General features: G+C 43.4%; 1 protein-coding gene across 2 annotated transcripts in view; it reads right to left on the reverse strand.

Annotated features, from left to right (window-relative positions):
* NFE2L2 (NFE2 like bZIP transcription factor 2) overlaps positions 1-10,392 on the reverse strand; it is a 34,981-nt gene extending 24,589 nt beyond the window's left edge. Inside the window, exon 1 of one of the 2 annotated variants that reach the window (XM_044242399.1) lies at positions 10,205-10,392. In XM_044242399.1, coding sequence (XP_044098334.1) covers positions 10,205-10,249 — 45 coding nt within the window. In that variant the 5' untranslated portion in view covers positions 10,250-10,392. Of the gene's footprint in view, positions 1-9,046; positions 9,174-10,204 lie in introns of those variants that run through there. The other variant, XM_044242401.1, reaches the window with a different exon arrangement.
* Between the last annotated feature and the right edge of the window lie 6,983 nt (positions 10,393-17,375).

The raw sequence follows: 17,375 nt of genomic DNA on the forward strand, positions 1-17,375 counted from the left end.
ACACCAAAGAGAAGTCCAGCCCCTGTGCCAGCAGCACTCACTCCTTCCGATAAACACTGAGCAAGATCCATGAGGTAGGGACACTGCCTTAATTCATCTTTGTAAAGGAGTCCCTCACTCTTGAGCACCTAACACAACACTCACAGTCATTAGACAAGAAAAGAAGAAATGGAAGGAGGAGGAAAACAGGAAGGGGGAGGACAGGGATTATGGGCATTCTAAATTCCTGTTCTGCCACTGGAAGGGCCATGGCCCTGGACAAGTTACTTAATTAACCTCTTTGAATAGGTTTCCTCGTCTGTAAAATGGAGGTAATGGCTCTTATCACCATAGATTTATTGTCAAGATCAAGTAAGAGAACATGCCCAAGACTTACTACAGTGCTAGCAAATGTTCAGTGATCCTTAGCTTCTCTTCCTTTCCTTCCCTACAAAATCGCTAGCTGTCTCTATTCAGATGTCTTGTAACATCAAAAGGCTGACTCTTCACACCAGAAGTGAGTTAGTGAGTTGGTAAAAGGTGAACTGCAAAGAATAATTGTCCTCCCCCCCCCCACCCATTACTACCTTCACCAGCAATGCTGAAGAAAGGGAGAAGGATGAGCTATCTAGGGGAGTCATTTCTATTCCCATCTCTCTGCACAAGAAAAGGCTTTATTTATCAGGACCAATAAGAAAAGATGTGAGGCTCCCCAGCTCTCAAGATACTTTCCCCCTCCTTTCTGAACTCCCCAAGTTCAGGACCCAGAGGCCAAAGTCCTTCAGCAACACCAGAAGCAGCCCTAAGCGTAATCTATCCTGCCCTTGCATCCCAGGGACACCTCAAAGGGGAAAGAAGCACATGACCTAGCAACAATGGGGGCACTCCCCCAAACTGGGAACTCCCTGAGTGGAGACTGTGTCTGTCCTCCACAGGAATTTCTAAGACTACATTATGACTGAATTGCCCAGTGGTCACATATGTGCACTCTGCTAACTAGAAGGGGTACAGGAGGGGTGCTGGGGGGTGGAAGGGAGAGCCTTTCTCTCAGGGCTGCCAGCTCCTGACGTGGTGCCAACTTCTGGCTGCTCATCTCTGGGTTGTCTTCCCATCACCTAAAGAATTAATTTCCTATATTAAATTCCCTGCTTAAAATATCATGCGGTTTCTGGTTTCCTAAACTGAACTCTGGACTCCTTAACCTCTCCAAAGAGTTTTCTCAAGAACGACCCAAACCTGTATTATCAGGGTCATTACAAGAACTAAAGGTTATGAGTGTAAACAGCACAAGTAAATACTCGAAAATGCTCTCCCTGTCCTCACATGGAGAATCTAAGGGCAAGCTGCAAAGTAGTAAAGATTTAGAAGATCTTCAGTTAAAAATTCCAGGTCCAGGGGCACCTGGGTGGCTCAGTGGGTTAAGCCTCTGCCTCTGGCTCAGGTCATGATCCCAGGGTCCTGGGACCGAGCCCCGCATCGGGCTCTCTGCTCGGCAGGGAGCCTGCTTCCTCCTCTCTCTCTCTGTTGGCCTCTCCACCTACTTGTGATCTCTGTCAAATAAATTTAAAAAAAAAAAAAAAAATTTTTTTTTTCCTCAGGAAGAATCCAAAAGGTCTATATTCTCCCTGGGTTCATTAAAAGAAATCCCTTAAGCTAGTTTTCTTTTTCCTCCCAATCTCTTTCCCTTTCATGATAGAACCTTTCCCCCATGTCAAATAGAACCTGGAATTTTCCTTCACAGAGTCATCATCCTATTCTCAATCCACTGCCCCAAGGATTCTCTCAAACACGCAGCCAGGTAAAGAATTTTCCAGCACAGGGGGCGCCTGGGTGGCTCAGTGGGTTAAAGCCTCTGCCTTCAGCTCAGGTCATGATCCTAGGGTCCTGGGATCGAGACCCACTCTGGCTCTCTGCTCCTAGGAGAGCCTGCTTTTTCCTCTCTCTCTGCCTGCTTGTGATCTCTCTCTGTTGGATAAATAGGTAAAATCTTTAAAAAAAAAAAAAAAAGAGAGAATTTGCCAGCACAGGGTGAGCCTCTGTTTCTGGAGGAGGGGAAAAAAAAAGCCTGCATTCACAGAATGGTTCTTATTCTTGGTCCTAATCTCAGCCTGGGAACCAGCAGAAAAACACACAGGCCAGGGCCCACAGCTAGCACAATATAAACCAGCCCTGTTCCTGTCCTTTGGGGCTGTTCTCTCAATGTATATTTTAATTATGTTTCATTGAGACTTACCAAGAACAAAAACAACTTCAAATATTGGCCATTTTTTTCCCTACTTCGATTAAAAAATACAGTTTTTGTTTTGGGTGGTTTTCATTACCAGGATTTTAACGTTAATACTTTTTATTTTCCCCCTGTATCAAAAAATTCAAGGCTCCTCAACACTGCAGACACAGCAGCAAGACTCCCGGATCAATTCAATACTATAACAGAGCAGCAAAAAGGTCAAACCGCAAGCTCCTATAGAAGCAGCAGCATTCTACAGAACACAGCATTCTACGGTTCACTGTGTATCATACCTGTGTTCCAGTTCTGTTCACAAAAAGCAACAAAACACCATAATCCTTTCCCCCTGGATTCTAATCCCTCAGACTGGAATAGGCCCGCTTCTACATGCACGTGTGTTATTATTTTGTGCAGAGGCTGGAGCGGGCTGCCTGTTCCCACCCCATCCGCCAGGCGGGGCTACGCCAGCTTCAGAAGGCCCCACACCTTCAGTTCTCCCCCCGGGGTACTCCTGTGCCGCGTAACACTCGCAAATGATACAGAAATTAGCCTGTTTCCAAAGACGTACAGCAGAAAGCTATTCAGCTAAGTACAACTGGCAGCCACTGAGGTCGGAATATAAAGTAGACGTCACCAGGCAGAAAACAGGGAGTCAAAAAAATGAATTGCTAAAAGCTGCCTTGTAGATTTAAGGTTTTTGTTCTTTTTAAATAGGATAATGAGGCCAAGGAATGCAGAGCAAGGAACTTTCAGGAATAAAGCAAAGTCTGTCCTGACCTCCAGGCTCCCCAGCACGTACCCAAGCACACAGCCCTCACTGCCTTTTCTGTGCGAGTCCCAATCACAGGTCACATTCCCCACCAAAGACAGGAAAATTCTGACCCACTTGGAGAAAACGTTTTGATAACAAAACTGCCACCCAAATCAACTTCAAGAGCTTAAAGAGCTCAAGTTATTTTGCCAGGCATCTTGAAAGAGTTCCCAGATTTAGGTGTAACCTTAGGTTGTGAAGGTCAGTGATCAGATATAAAACCACTTCTTTTCATGGATTTAAGAAAGACATTCGAATACCATATCTTCGATGGGTACCAAGACCTGAGCTCGGGGCTCTAGGGCACTGGTTCATAAACCTGACTGCATACTGGAATCCCTTTTCAGAAGCTTTAAAAACAAAAACGAAACAAAAACTTGCTGCCTGGGTCTCATCATCACAAACTTTCACTTAATGAGGGATAAGGCCTGGATGTCAGTATTTTGAAATACTGATGGTGATTCTACCAGACAACAAAATTTAAGAACCACTGTTGCAGGGAACAAAAAAAAACAGGTAAAGTAGAAACAACCCAAAAGCCCATCAACTGATGATTAGATAAATTAAATGGGGGGTATCCATACAGTAGAATAGTACTCTGCAACAGAAAGAAATGAAGTCCTGTGCTACCCCATGGTCGGACTTTATAAACACCACATCAATTGAAAGAAGCCAATCACACAAAATGGTATGATTTCATTTATACGCTATTTCCAGAATAGACGACTCCACTGAGACTGGAATGGCTGCACGGTTACCCGGGACTAAGGGAGCTGAAGGGAAATGGGGAGTTACTGCTAGTAAGTACGGGCTTGCTTTCTGGGGTGATGAGAATGTTCTAAAATTGACTGTGGTGATGGCTCCACAACTCTGAACACACTAAGTCACTGAACTTGTTATAATGGATGGAATATACGGCATGGGAACTCTAGCTCAAAACAATGTTCTTAAAAAAAAAAAAGGACACAAATACAAATTCTATGCCCAGCTTTTAATGAATTTACAATCTAGGTGTCAGGGGAAAAAAAAAAGATACACAGTCAAGACAAGTATCAGAGATTTTTAAAAGCAATATAATAAAATTGCTAACAGAAAATAAGAAGTCTAGGTTCAGGCTTCAAAGCCAAAATGATTTGATTTTTTTCTTTTCTTACATAATCATTCTTCACTTACTTAAAAAAACAAAATAAAACAAAGGCAATGGAGAGCTCAGATCTGGCCACTATACTGTTACTCCGGCCCCAAAGTCTCCATTTCCAGGCTCGTGAGAAAGGAGTGACTACTTAGCTTTGCCAAGGAATTTTTTTTAATCCTCCAGAACACAGGCTCTTGATGGGATTATAATGAGTCTCAAGAGTCAGTTATCAACAGGACCATTGAAAGATGGACTTGGTGGGCGCCTGGGTGGCTCAGTGGGTTAAGCCGCTGCCTTCGGCTCAGGTCATGGTCTCAGGGTCCTGGGATCGAGTCCCGCATTGGGCTCTCTGCTCAGCAGGGGCCTGCTTCCCTTCCCCTCTCTCTGCCTGCCTCTCTGCCTACTGTGATCTCTCTCTGTCAAATAAATAAATAAAATCTTAAAAAAAAAAAAAAAAAGAAAGATGGACTTGGTGATCTAAATCCTTCTCCTGTCCTAGATTTCTCTTTACCACCAGAGTTTAGGCCAAATAAATTTACATGCTTACATACACAGCAACTCTCATATATGAGGCTTTATGACACAAAGGTATTATAGGCCACATGCAACAAAGATGACTGGTTAAAAGTGCCTTCTACACTAAGAGTTCCTAAAATCATCCTCCTCCTTCTTCTTCTTCTTCTTTTTTTTTTTTTTTAAATAAAGTAATCTCTACACCCAACGTAGGGATCAAACTCATGACCCTGAGATCCAGAGTTGTATGCTCTACCAACTGAGCCAGCCAGGTGCCCCCTTCCTAAAATTCTTAATAGTTAAACAGTTTTTTGTAGCAGGGGCTGACCCACAGAAAACTCCCAACTTTAGGCAGAATGGAATTCTGTTTAGCAGTCTTGATTTTTTGAGGGGGGTGTCCATGTGTATGGGAGGTTAGAGTAAGAACACCATTTCCCCCCTCCAATACTGTTTGAGAATGTAAATATTATTAACTTGAATGTATTTTTGCTTTTATTTCTAGAAAACATACCATTATCAACTGAGCAATTGAAAAAGCCTTGGCCTGTATCTTAGAGCTGTTTAAATAAACGTTCGTTGGAGCATTTTTTTTTTTTTAAGATTTTATTTATTATTTATTTGACAGGCAGAGATCACAAGTAGGCAGAGAGAGAGAAGTGGAAGCAGGCTCCCTGCTGAGCAGAAAGCCTGATGCCGGGCTCGATCCCAGGACTGAGCCGAAGGCAGAGGCTTTAACCCCCTGAGCCACCCAGGCGCCCATTGTTGGAGCATATTTAAAAGCAGGTGACAGGGGCGCCTGGGTGGCCCAGTGGGTTAAGCTCTGCCTTCGGCTCAGGTCATGATCTCAGAGTCCTGGGATCCAGTCCCACATCAGGCTCTCTGCTCAGCAGGGAGCCTGCTTCCCCCCCCCATCCCCTGCTTACTGCTTTGCCTACCTGTGATCTCTCTCTGTCAAATAAATAAAATCTTAAAAAAATAATAATAAATAAAAAAATAAAAGCAGGTGGCAGTGAAATCTTAGTAACCCCTAGAAATAGTATTACCAAAATATAAATTCTTTTCTCCATATTACAGTAAATTTAAAACAAACATACAGCCAAAGGTAAAGGAGGCAGGCCAAATACTGCATTTAGGAAACCTCTCCTTCCTGTATCTTGGTGTGCAGCAGATTTCAGCAAACCTTCAAAGTGGCTGGACCATGATCTACTCGATGGCAGCATCCTTAATTAGATGAGTAAGACAATAATTCTGAAAGTGCCTTGTTTAACAATAAAGACTAAGAAATAATATATTTAATTTTGAAATGTACTAACTCAAAACCCTAATTTAAGCTTCAACAAGACAGATGGGAGCTCTTATGCTTGCTTCAATTCAGAAATGCCCCAAACAAGAGACCCGTGCTTAATTTGAGCCAACAAGTTTCTCCTAGCCATTTTCCACTCGGATTCTCCCCATCCTATCCACTGACCTTCAACCTAGCTTAACCCAGTCTCTCCCACTCTTCGCCATACTATGTATCTTCACTATCAAATTTATTTTCGACTACTACTTGAAAACAAAAAAAGCCAATGGAACAGGAGAATATACCAACTAACTAGACAAATAAAGGTAAACAAAAAGTCTGGAGCTAACAGATTTAGTTAAGAAAAAGGAAAATGGTCCCTGAAAAATGTGATGTCCTAACCCCAATCCTATCCTTAATCTGGAACACTGCTGAGATCCCAGAATTTTGGGGTGGTCCTGGGGTGCTGGCTGGTTCACTATAGCATGAGACTCTTGAGCCCGGAGTTTTGAGTTTGACCCTAAGCTGAGCAGAGATAACTTAAAAATAAATCTAGAACAACAACAACAACAACAAAAAGGTCTTGCCTCTCTAAATTAAACCCCTCTAGGTCTGTACCTTCCTTAAAAGGCCCCCATGCAGCAATTCCATTGACAGGCTATACTTACTCTCACTGTATTTAAGGTCCACCTCCCCCAATACACACACAGTTACTGAATTTCTTGTTAAGTGGAAAAGGTGCAGAGATCAATCTTTTTGATTCCTGCCTTTCCTTACCCGGGTTTTTCCTCAAATAATCCACTTTTAAAATAAAGTATGAGCTTTTTCTTCTGTTTAAAGGTTAAGCGGTCCTGGTCTACTTTGGAAGCGGTGAGTAAAAGCCACTGGAGTCAGACTATGTAGGTTTGATTCCCATCTTCACCACTCAATAATAGTTGGGGCACCTCTGGTGTCTGGCTGGCTCAGTCAGAGGAGTGTGTGACTCTTTTTTTTTTTTTTTTTAAAGATTTTATTTATTTATTTGACAGAGAGAGATCACAAGTAGGCAGAGAGGCAGGCAGAGAGAGAGAGACAGAGGAGGAAGCAGTCTCCCTGCTGATCAGAGAGCCCGATGCGGGGCTCGATCCTAGGACCCTGAGATCATGACCTGAGCTGAAGGCAGCGGCTTAACCCACTGAGCCACCCAGGCACCCCGAGTGTGTGACTCTCGATTTCGGGATCATGAGTTTGAGCCCCATACTGGGAGCAGGGATTATGTAAATAAAGAGATGAATTAATTTTAAAAAATAGTTGGGGCACTTTAAGCAAGACTCTTGGCCCCTTTACTCCCCCTGGAAACTTGAGATAATAGTATTTCCCATGGGGTTAGTGCGGAATTATGCATGTGAAGCAATTATTGCAGCGCCTGGCACGAAAGAAGTGCCCAATAATTCATCTAGTATCATCTTAATGCCAAATTCTTCCTGCACCCAGGAGTCTGCACTGAAAAATTAACCTCAGATCAAGGAAAAATTAAAGAGAAAATATTATTTATGCAAAACCCCCTTTAAATTATGCGCAGCCAGTAGGTAGGCAATTTCCAGAAAAATATGCTTACAGTCCACAGAGGGGTTCTTTTCTACATAGCTCTGAAGGATATTTCATCCTGAATGAAAGTCAGTACTGAAAAAAATAGTCTATTTGGCTTTCAACTCATCCCGGTAATCTTAAAGACAGTTCTTTTTCTCAGCATTGTTAAAAACCCAAGTTAATGAGAAAGAAAGATGCCAAAAGGCCCAAGTTATTTTTAATGCAGAAAAACTATTGTGAACTGTGTATTTATTCTCCAACATGCGGCTTTTATAATCTCTCAAAAGTCTAAAAAGTCGTATTTTAAAAAGTCAAGGTGTTCTTTGCTCAACATTCATTCAGAGAGGCCTGTCCTATTTTTCTTTTTAAAAATAATCTTATCAGTCTAGTCCAAGATCAACTTCATCCCTTCTTATATAAAAGTACTTTTAACTCCCCAAGAACCCTTGGAAAGGGTAATGGATGGTTCCTTCCACTTAACGGAAATACAGAATCTAAGGCTTTCCATACTACCCTGTTTATCAACATCTCCTCCCCACACACAGGATGAGAAATTGTATCCTAGTACCACCTCACATCTGCAATTCCTTTGACAGAGGTCAGAATCTATTTTGACTCTATGGAAATCTTTCCAGAATACCAAAAATTATTTAAGATCAAACGGATTCTAAATTTTACTCCATTTTTTTCATAGCCTTCAGATATGAAAATTATATCTGATAAAAGGTGGGAAAGTAGTTATCTTATCAAATAAAACTGTATATTCACTTTTAAAAGAGAAAGCAGTACACATGCTTTTTGAGCTTTTGTATGCATGGAATATTAAATCACACTGTTCTTTACTATATTATTTAAGAATAACAGAGGACTCGAGGCTACAGTTTAGAAAAGCAAAAGTCCATTAGCCTCATATCCTTTGATCATGAAGACTACTATATAAACGGCTACACAGCTATATGAATACTGTTGAATAGCGGCTAAATTGAAAAGCACAATTTACTTCATACTCGTGGGAATTGGGGGAATACGATCCTAATCATTACTGGGAGAAAGTTCAAGGTAAACAGTTTCAAATAAAAAAGCACAATTAATAAATCAATAACTTAAAATCTTACTTTAAATCTTCAAGATAAATGTAAAGCTTCACAGATAGGAATATAAACATACGCTCTTACTGTACTTTTTACGTTACACATTTCCTTGAACCAAGTATTTTTTCCTAAGGAACCAATTACCAAAAACAGTTTTAAGTATAAATATCTACTCCTTTAAAAGTCCCTACAAAGTATGAACAGAAACTTTTCACTTTTACAACAATTTACAAAACTTGTTAGGAAAACACTATGAAACACAAGTGTCCCTTCCCTCTGCCTTAGCGAAAGAAGCAACATGCTAAGAAATCGATGCAAATTCTTAAAAAAACAGAAAAACTACATAAAGCATCCAAGGGAAGAAATAGTTTATGATAGCAGAAATTTTACTAACAACCTAAAATCAAGAGAATTTCTAATCTACACTCGAAACTCTTACCCTTGACAGCACAGAACAGAATATCCTGCTTTACACATTTTGTAATTGCAATTCTGAAACGTTAAATCCAAAGACAAAGCCGCCCTGGGGAAAATAACAATTGCGCAACAGATCAACAGCTCCAACTTGTCCCTTGGCCCTGGCGCGGCAAGGTTTGCACGCTATAAGGCAGGAAAGGGCCAAGCAAGGGCCGCCGTGACAGCCAACCGGCCACTCTCATGGAGGCCGAGTCCACGCACGCGGCGTGGCCACTGGAAGGCATCGCGCGGGGATCGAGCTGGGGCGCGGAGGCATCCGACCTCAGTCTGCCGCCTCGCCCCCCATTTACCGCCCGGTTGCCAGGGGATGACCTCGGATCTGAGAGTCGGAACTTTTTCCACTACTCGAGCGAGCGCGCAGGGCCGCTACTGCGGCCGCCGCACGTCGGGGCATCAGAGCGCGCCCGGCCCTTCGTGACCTCTTCCCTCCCCCACCCTGGGGGCTGGGCTTTCTCGCTAGGCTGCCTACCAGCGATCCGACGGACAGACCGACGGATTGCTCTGGAAAGGAGCGCTCTTAGACGGCTCAGCGGGTGGGCGCGCAACGCCACAGTCCGCTCCCACGGAGGCCGTGGATGGGCGCGGCGGCAGAGCAGGGGCTCCGGGTCCCAGTCCGGAGGGGACCTCAACTCCCCCGAGAGCGGCCCCGTGACTAGGCACATTTTTGCCGGCTCCGAGGCGGAGGAGCAGCGCAGCCCCGGAAGGGCCGGGCCGCGCCGGCTCAGACCGCCAGCGTCCGCCCCCTCCTCCAGCCCAGCCACCTCTAACTCCGGGGGCCAGTTGGGGCTCTGGAGTCCCAGCTCCGGAAGCTGGGGACGCTGCTAGCGAGGCCTCTACGCCCGAGAACGAAGCCTACAGGCCTCCACCCATCCACCCTCGGGGGCCGCACCTCCTATTCCCCTCGCTGCCCCTTGGGTCCTCGTGGCCCTCGGAGGTCTCGCTCCTCTCCCGACCCGGGCCCGGCGCAAACGCAGCGGCTCTACTGTACGGCCGCTGCAGTCCGGACTCCGGCAGTAGACGGGAGACACCGGCTGCGGCTGTCCCCGCCCGGTCCGCGGCTCCCTCACTCCCCTGCCCCCGTCCGGGCACCACCGCGGGGCTCCCAGGGTCTGGGCAGCACCTGCTGGGACGGCAGTCCGGGCGGCGGCAGCTCCAAGTCCATCATGATGAGCTGGTGACCGTGCTCTGGCGCTCCCCGACGGCGGCTGTGTCCCAGTTGCCGAGGCGCGGCGCGGACCGGGCGGCGGCGGCGGCGGCAGCAGCGGCGGTAGCTCCTCCAGGATCCCCGGCACTCGCTAGTCCGCGACACGGCCCGAGTGGCCAGTCGGGATGTTGCCCCGCTCCGCCTCCCGCCCCCCCGAGGGCGGGGCGAGAGCCCGGGTCCTTCCTTCCCGGGCTGGCGGCGTGGGCCGAGCTTCCGAAAATCCCCCACCCCCGCTCCAGCTGACGCAAGAAGCTCGCTGGCCGCGGGTGGCGAGGGGTGGGGGTGTCCTTGGGGTTGGCCGTGGGTGGCCGGGGGCAGCCACGGGTGGCCACGGGCGGGCGGGGTGCCCGGAAGAGGGTTGTATTAGCTCCCCGCCTCCTGAGCTCAAACCCTTCTCCTCCCGCAAGTGAAACCTAGGCTCTCGGCCCGCGAGATTAAGAGTTGTTTGCCGAAGGTCGCTCGGATTCGAGCGCTTTGAAACAGTTTAAACAGTTGGAACAAACACGCCTGGAGACCCGGCAGACGCGCCGGTATCCGAGTTGCGCCTCCCCGATTTGGAAATGCAGAACCTTGCCGGACTTTATCTCACTCCACCGCTCGAGAGTGGCGCCAGCCCTGGGGGCGGGGGCTAGAGGTTTGGACCCAAGTCCTGCGCAACGCGGACTGCCCTCTCGCCCTCGGTCCGCTCCGGAGTGGGGGCCAGCGGGACTCGCCCAGGGCAGATATGGACCGCGCGGGGATCTCGTGCTCGCAGTCACCCTGAACGCCCTCTGCTTACTCCCCTGCCCTGGCACTCCCGCTGGGCCCAGATCGCCAAGGGCAAACGGGGAGGTCTCTTTGGGTCGGGAGAGTGGTCGGTATGGCCTAGCAAGAGTTTTCTTTTCCCACCAGAGCGCACACACCACACTACAGATGGCGTCTTTGAACATTGCAGTACTACAACATGCCGTAATCTCTACAAGTTTCTTTTCACGTACCCAGGGTAAAATTTTAAAAATAAGAATAAGAAAGACCAAGTTATAAAATAGTTTGGGTAGTATGGATCTGTCCTGTAAAAACATACGGTGTCTAGGGAAAAAAATAGTTCAACAAAACAGTAGTAACATCACGAATGATTTTTACCTTTCTCGTTATTTTCAGTAAATTTTAAGTCTACAATGAATACGTATTACCTTTTACGTTAAAAGCGATTATTTAAAAAGTAATCATTGTCCACGAAAAAACTTCAATTTTTTGAAAACAGGAATATTGTGAATTTTTGAGAGAAAAGGTAAATGGTTTTATTTTCTCTTATGCATCAACAATCTTTCTAACTCTTTCAGAACAATCTTTAAATTTCTAGTTTCTTGGAATTATGCAAAGCTGGGTGAAGTAGACAGTGTTGTTAGAAGTTTTACTATTTCATTCAAGAACCTGGCAGGGAAAAAAAAAAAAAAAAAAAGCCTGACTATTGCAGATCAACGCCCGCCCCCCCCAAAACTGCAAAGAATTACCTTCTTTTGGTTGCGTAATTTGACACTCCCAGGATTTATCTGTAAATTTATATGTTCAAATATTCCTTGAGATAAATGAAGCCTAAATTAATTGCTTGTAATTGAAGGAAACGTCTTCAACTTGAATTAAACCTTTTCAGCTGTTATTTAAAAAGCCAGCAAAATGATCTGAACATTGAAAACAAGCTTAGGAGCAATTACTTAAAATGAACCTGACATGAAACAAGCAGAGACATAATGAAAAGACATTTCTGCGTCAAAGAAGGGCACAGAAGTATATTGTTTAACAATTCAAGTTACTTATTAAAACTACTCCATAGGAGAAAGTAGACAATGAACCCTGGAGGCAGGACATACCAGAGTCATATATGACACAGTTGCTGCCCTCAAGGAGTTTATAAAGTATTTTGTTATTTCCTTGTTAACCAACAAATTTCCATTGAGTTTAATGAATGAAATAACCTTTATTTTTCAAAACTGTGGTTGCTGGGAGTGTATTATTTTAGGCATCCCCAGAGTACATATTTTCAAAGGGAGGAGAATAATATGATAGCAGTCTAAACATGTTAAAGAAAATAAACATTAATGAAAGCTGCTTGGTGTTAAATGGTGATTCCACACGAGAAAAGGGAATCCTAGTCTCAGACCATCCATGTCAAAGAAGTTCCCAGATTTTGTAGACACTAAAATGACGTTGTCCTCATGTGAGAACCTGGGCTCTTCCTTGTTCTGTAAACTTTCCTATTGTGCTGTGGGGGCACAGATACGAAGCACTGAGAAGCTGTGGAGGAACAGGAAGGAAAATGCTGGTTTTCTTCTGTCCTGGTGCCATGGAATCTTTACTGCCTGCTCCTCTAGCTAATAGTTAAAATTTCCCCCAATTTGTTTCACATGCTACTAAATCTTGCACATTTCCATTGATGTCTGAATTCTCTGCTGTCTATGGAAAAACAACCCTCCTTATATGCTTCAAATGTTTCCGAATTATAATACTTTGTTCTAGAGTTATTATTTTAAAAAAATAAGCATTATTAAGTCTTCTGAGTACATAAAGTTTGGATAGTGGTGATGCAGTGACCCACTTATTTCACCTTCTCTGTGATCTAATCTGCCAAGTTTGACAAGGCTATGAAAGCACCTACTGCTTCAAAATCCTTTATCACCTTGAGGCGACTTCCCTTTTTTTTTTCCATTTTCTTTCTATTTTATATTTATTTTTAAAAAAGATTTTATTTATTTATTTGACAGAGGGAAAGAGATCACAAGTAGGCAGAGAGACAGGCAAAGAGAGGAGGAAGCAGGCTCCCCACTGAGCAGAGAGCCCGATGTGGAGCTCAATCCCAGGACCCTGGGATCATGACCTGAGCCAAAGGCAGAGGCTTAACCCACTGAGCCACCCAGGCGCCCTATTTTTATTTTATTTTTTAAAGATTTTATTTATTTGTGAGAGATCACAAGTAGGCGGAGAGGCAGGCAGAGAGAGAGGGGAAGCAGCCTCCCTGCTAAGCAGAGAGCCCGAGACTTGGATAGTGGTGATGGTGATCCAAGCAGAGAGCAGAGGCTTAACCCACTGAGCCACCCAAGCCCCCCTTCACTTTCTTTTTAATTGTACTCTGTGTTTGAGCTAGAAAATATCTTTTGGAATTATAGTCAAAATTCTAAATTTGTCCAGCATACAGTTGGAGGATATTGAGTAACTAGGTTCCAAAAATGGCACCCAGTGAATCACCCCTCCTCATATTGATATGCTTGTATAGTCCCCCTACATTGAATCAAGACTGGCCCTGAGTTGCTTTGACTTATGGAAAGAGGGTGAAACTGATACTATGCCAGGTCTCTGCCCAAGTCATAAAGTCCTGAAATTTTAAATTTTCTACAAGAAGTCAGCCATCATGGAAGAAGTCTATCAGAAACCCTGGAGGAAAAGACTCCAGGTGGAGAGGAAGGCTATGTGAACCAAAGCACCAGACGTGGAGTGAAAAAACCATCTTGGAGCCTTCCAGCCCACTTAGTCAAGCCTCCAGTGAACTCCAGCCCCCAACTGCAATCTGACATCATCAATGAGAGACTCCAAGCAAGACCTATAGAAGACTGCCTGGCTGTGCCTAATCAGCCCAGAGAATTGCAAGAGATTATAATCAGTTGTTTTCAGCCACTAAATTTTGGGGGTGGCTTGTTTCTCAGCAATAGATAGCAAAAAGCATATATTAAATATCAAAGGCAAGTTTTCTCCTGGCTGCTTTTTGTTTGTTCACCATCATTGGGAGCACATATAGGGATGGTATTTTGCAATTTAATAGAGTCTCAAACCCTTTGAAGCAAATTGACTTCCCTGTGAGTGAGGAAGATATCTTTCCTATAATATAGACTTGTTGCTACATAAAAAGTAAGTCACTTTCTCACAGCATACGTCAGTATCATACCATTAGATAGATGATGGTGGATGATGAGATATTCTTATCACAATACCCCTAAGGAACATAGACATTTCATCAATAATAGGTGGAGATATAAATGCATATAGAAATTCTGACCCTCATAATGACTTCATTTATACCAGTTATGTAAGATTCTTGCTGAATATCTGCTGAGGGAATTTGAACTTCAGGAGCAGTGTGGCCAGTGGATAAACTGAGCTCCTGTACAGCAGTATTCAAAGTAATCGGTGTATTAATTTCAAAACACACCCATAACCTTGGTTCCTTGGCGTGCATACCTCACTATGCAAACTACTGATACAAAGAGCTGTATATCTCCAAAGCCAGTTTTAACTTGTACAGTTTCCTGCTGATAATAGAAACAATGCTCTGCAGAAACTGCAATGCAGTGAGTGAAGAGAAAAACCCAGTTTAAAGAGTGCTTTTGAATTCTGTGTTGATACTTATGTAAATATATATGCATAGGGAAAAAAAAGATTGAACATATATGCTCCAAAATCTTAGTCATAATTATTCTTTCTTTAAAAAAATATTTTCTTTATTTATTTGAGAGAGAGTATGGGGGGAGAGGGAGGTGGGGGGAGAAGCAGGCTCCCAGCTGAGGAGGGAGCCCAGTGTTGGGCTCTGTCCCAGGACCCTTGGATCAGGTTGAGCCCCTGGGATCATGACCTGAGCCAAAGGCAGATGCTTACCCAACTGAGCCGCCCAGGCGCCCCAATCACAAATATTCTGATTAGATTACTTATGGTTTTTTTTTTCCCTCATTTTTGTCTGTCTATATTAAATGCCCATTACTTTTATAATAATAAGCAAAAAAAAGTGGGAGTGGGGTATGGAGTAGAGGAGGAACACTTGCTTTTTTCACAAGCCACTGGGTCCATTTCATTTTTTAACCACAAGCTTTGCAAATCTTTTCATTCTGTATCTACAGAATGGAGCCTGGAGAATTTGTCCACATCTTTAAGTGTGGTGTGATAAGGGACTAAAGATCCTTTACTCTTTCAATCTACTGTTATCTTTGCTAAGTTTCACTCTGAATAGGAGTCCCCACACAAAGATGGAGTTCTGTGAGTACACTGAGGAGAGACTAAGAACCATAACTTCAGAATGATACATAACATTGCCATATTTAAAAAAATAGAGTACAGAAAACACTTATACATAGAGCTATGTCTGGAAGATCAGTTACCAAATAGTAATAAGCAGTGTTGGGTATCAGATAATTTTCACTTTTATTTTGTACTTTTCTGCACTGTTCAAATTTTTACAGTAAACATTTTTAGAATTAGAGAAAAAAATGAAACTGTGTTCATTCTGGACAAACAAAAAGCTGAGTGCAATCATGGAACAGCAAAGTATCCTCATGGACAGGGCTTTCAGGCAAAGTCTTTAACACTCTCAGAGATTGGAATGTGAAAAAAAGAAGTAAGATTTGCCATGGTATTTGTCTTTTGGCGTTTGCTATTTCATAGATTCTCATTTTGGCCTTTGAGTAATATCAGAATCAGAAAAACCTTTAAAGCTGGCCCAAAGGTGGCAAGTACGTTTTACTTTGATTACCAACTCTACAATGCTTTGTTGAGAATTCAGAAGCAGCTTCCCAGTTTGGTAGAAAAATTTCAGTGGTTGATTAATAATATCTGCCCTGGGGGCACCTGGGTGGGTCAGTGGGTTAAAGCCTCTACCTTTGGCTCAGGTCATGATCCCAGGGTCCTAGAATTGAGCCCGGCATTGGGCTCTCCACTCAGCGGGGAGCCTGCTTCCTCCTCTCTGTCTGCCTGCCTCTCTGCCTATCTGTGATCTCTGTCTGTCAAATAAATAAATAAATAAATAATCTTAAAAAAAAAAAAAATGGTAATGTCTGCCCTGGACACAGAATGACAGGAGTAGTGGCACATATTAGGTGTTTTTCCTCCCTGATCTAGCCCAACTTTTACATTTGAGAAAACTGAAGGGTGAAGTGATTACCAATGATCACAGAGCTAGCTATTGTGATCTAGCTAGCTATTGGCAGAGGCAGGAATGGAATAACATTTCCTGATCTTGCTAGTACATTCTTCTCATGCAACAAATTGCCCAGGACTTACTTTCTTCCTTCCTTTCTTTCTTTCTGAGATTTTATTTCTTTTTCTTTTTTTTTTTTTTAAATTTTAAAAAAGATTTATTTGTTTGCTATATGGAGAGAGAAAGCACAAGCAGGGGGAACAGGAGAGGGAGAAGCAGGCTTCCCACTGAGCAGGGAACCTGATTTGGTACTTGATCTCAGGACACTGGATTCATGACCTGAGCTGAAGGCAGATGCTTAACTGACTGAGCCACCCAGGTGCCCTTGACTAGGACTTTTGAAGGCAAACTTAATATTGGACCAACCCTAAAGGGTTAGTTGTAAATTTTATTTATATCCTAGCACCTTATTTTTAGAGGAGATTAATAACCTAGTTTCTTAAAGATGATAATTATTTCATATATTTAAAAAATATTTTCTACAAATCATTGTGACGTGATTAGATCCAGTATTATAAGTCAGAGGGCTACAAAACAATGATGTGAGTTGCTCAAAACTCAAGAAAATTATTTTATGAGGCTGGCCAATTCTAAAGCCAGTCTCAGTCCACTCTAGGTCAGGTCTCTATAGAGTCCCTTGGCTGTGCTCTATTTACTGAGAGTACTGACAGCAAGACTCCTTGGAGATGACATTTTTCCACGTTCTGTTTAATTAGTTCCCCATAGACAGAATGATAAAATATTTTTCATTAGAGAGAAAACTTGTAAACAAATATGAGAACAGGATTTCTACATGTAAGATCCTCAAAGTGAAGGGCAGGAAAAAACTAAATGAACTGTTTGCAACTTCAGCCTCTCTACCTAATGGTAGGGTTTTTGTTTTTCTGTTTTAATGAAAAGGTCTAAGAGCATTGGTATAAAATGTACTGACAAGAATATATACTATTATAACCTTTGCACTTCTTCCAATAAATTAAATTCCTCTGGTTGTGTGCTTCTAAAAAACCCAATATGCAGTATCTTTGCTGCCAGTTTAAAGCTATCTTTCCTGGTAAGGTTTAGGTAACTGTCCATCACATTTCTTTCTTTTTTCTTCCTTCCTTCCTTTTGTTTCCTTTCTTTTCTTTTCTTTCTTCTTCTTCTTCTTCTTCT

This window comes from Neovison vison, chromosome 3 (genome assembly GCF_020171115.1).
Source record: "Neovison vison isolate M4711 chromosome 3, ASM_NN_V1, whole genome shotgun sequence".
Taxonomy (NCBI): Eukaryota; Metazoa; Chordata; class Mammalia; order Carnivora; family Mustelidae; genus Neogale; species Neogale vison.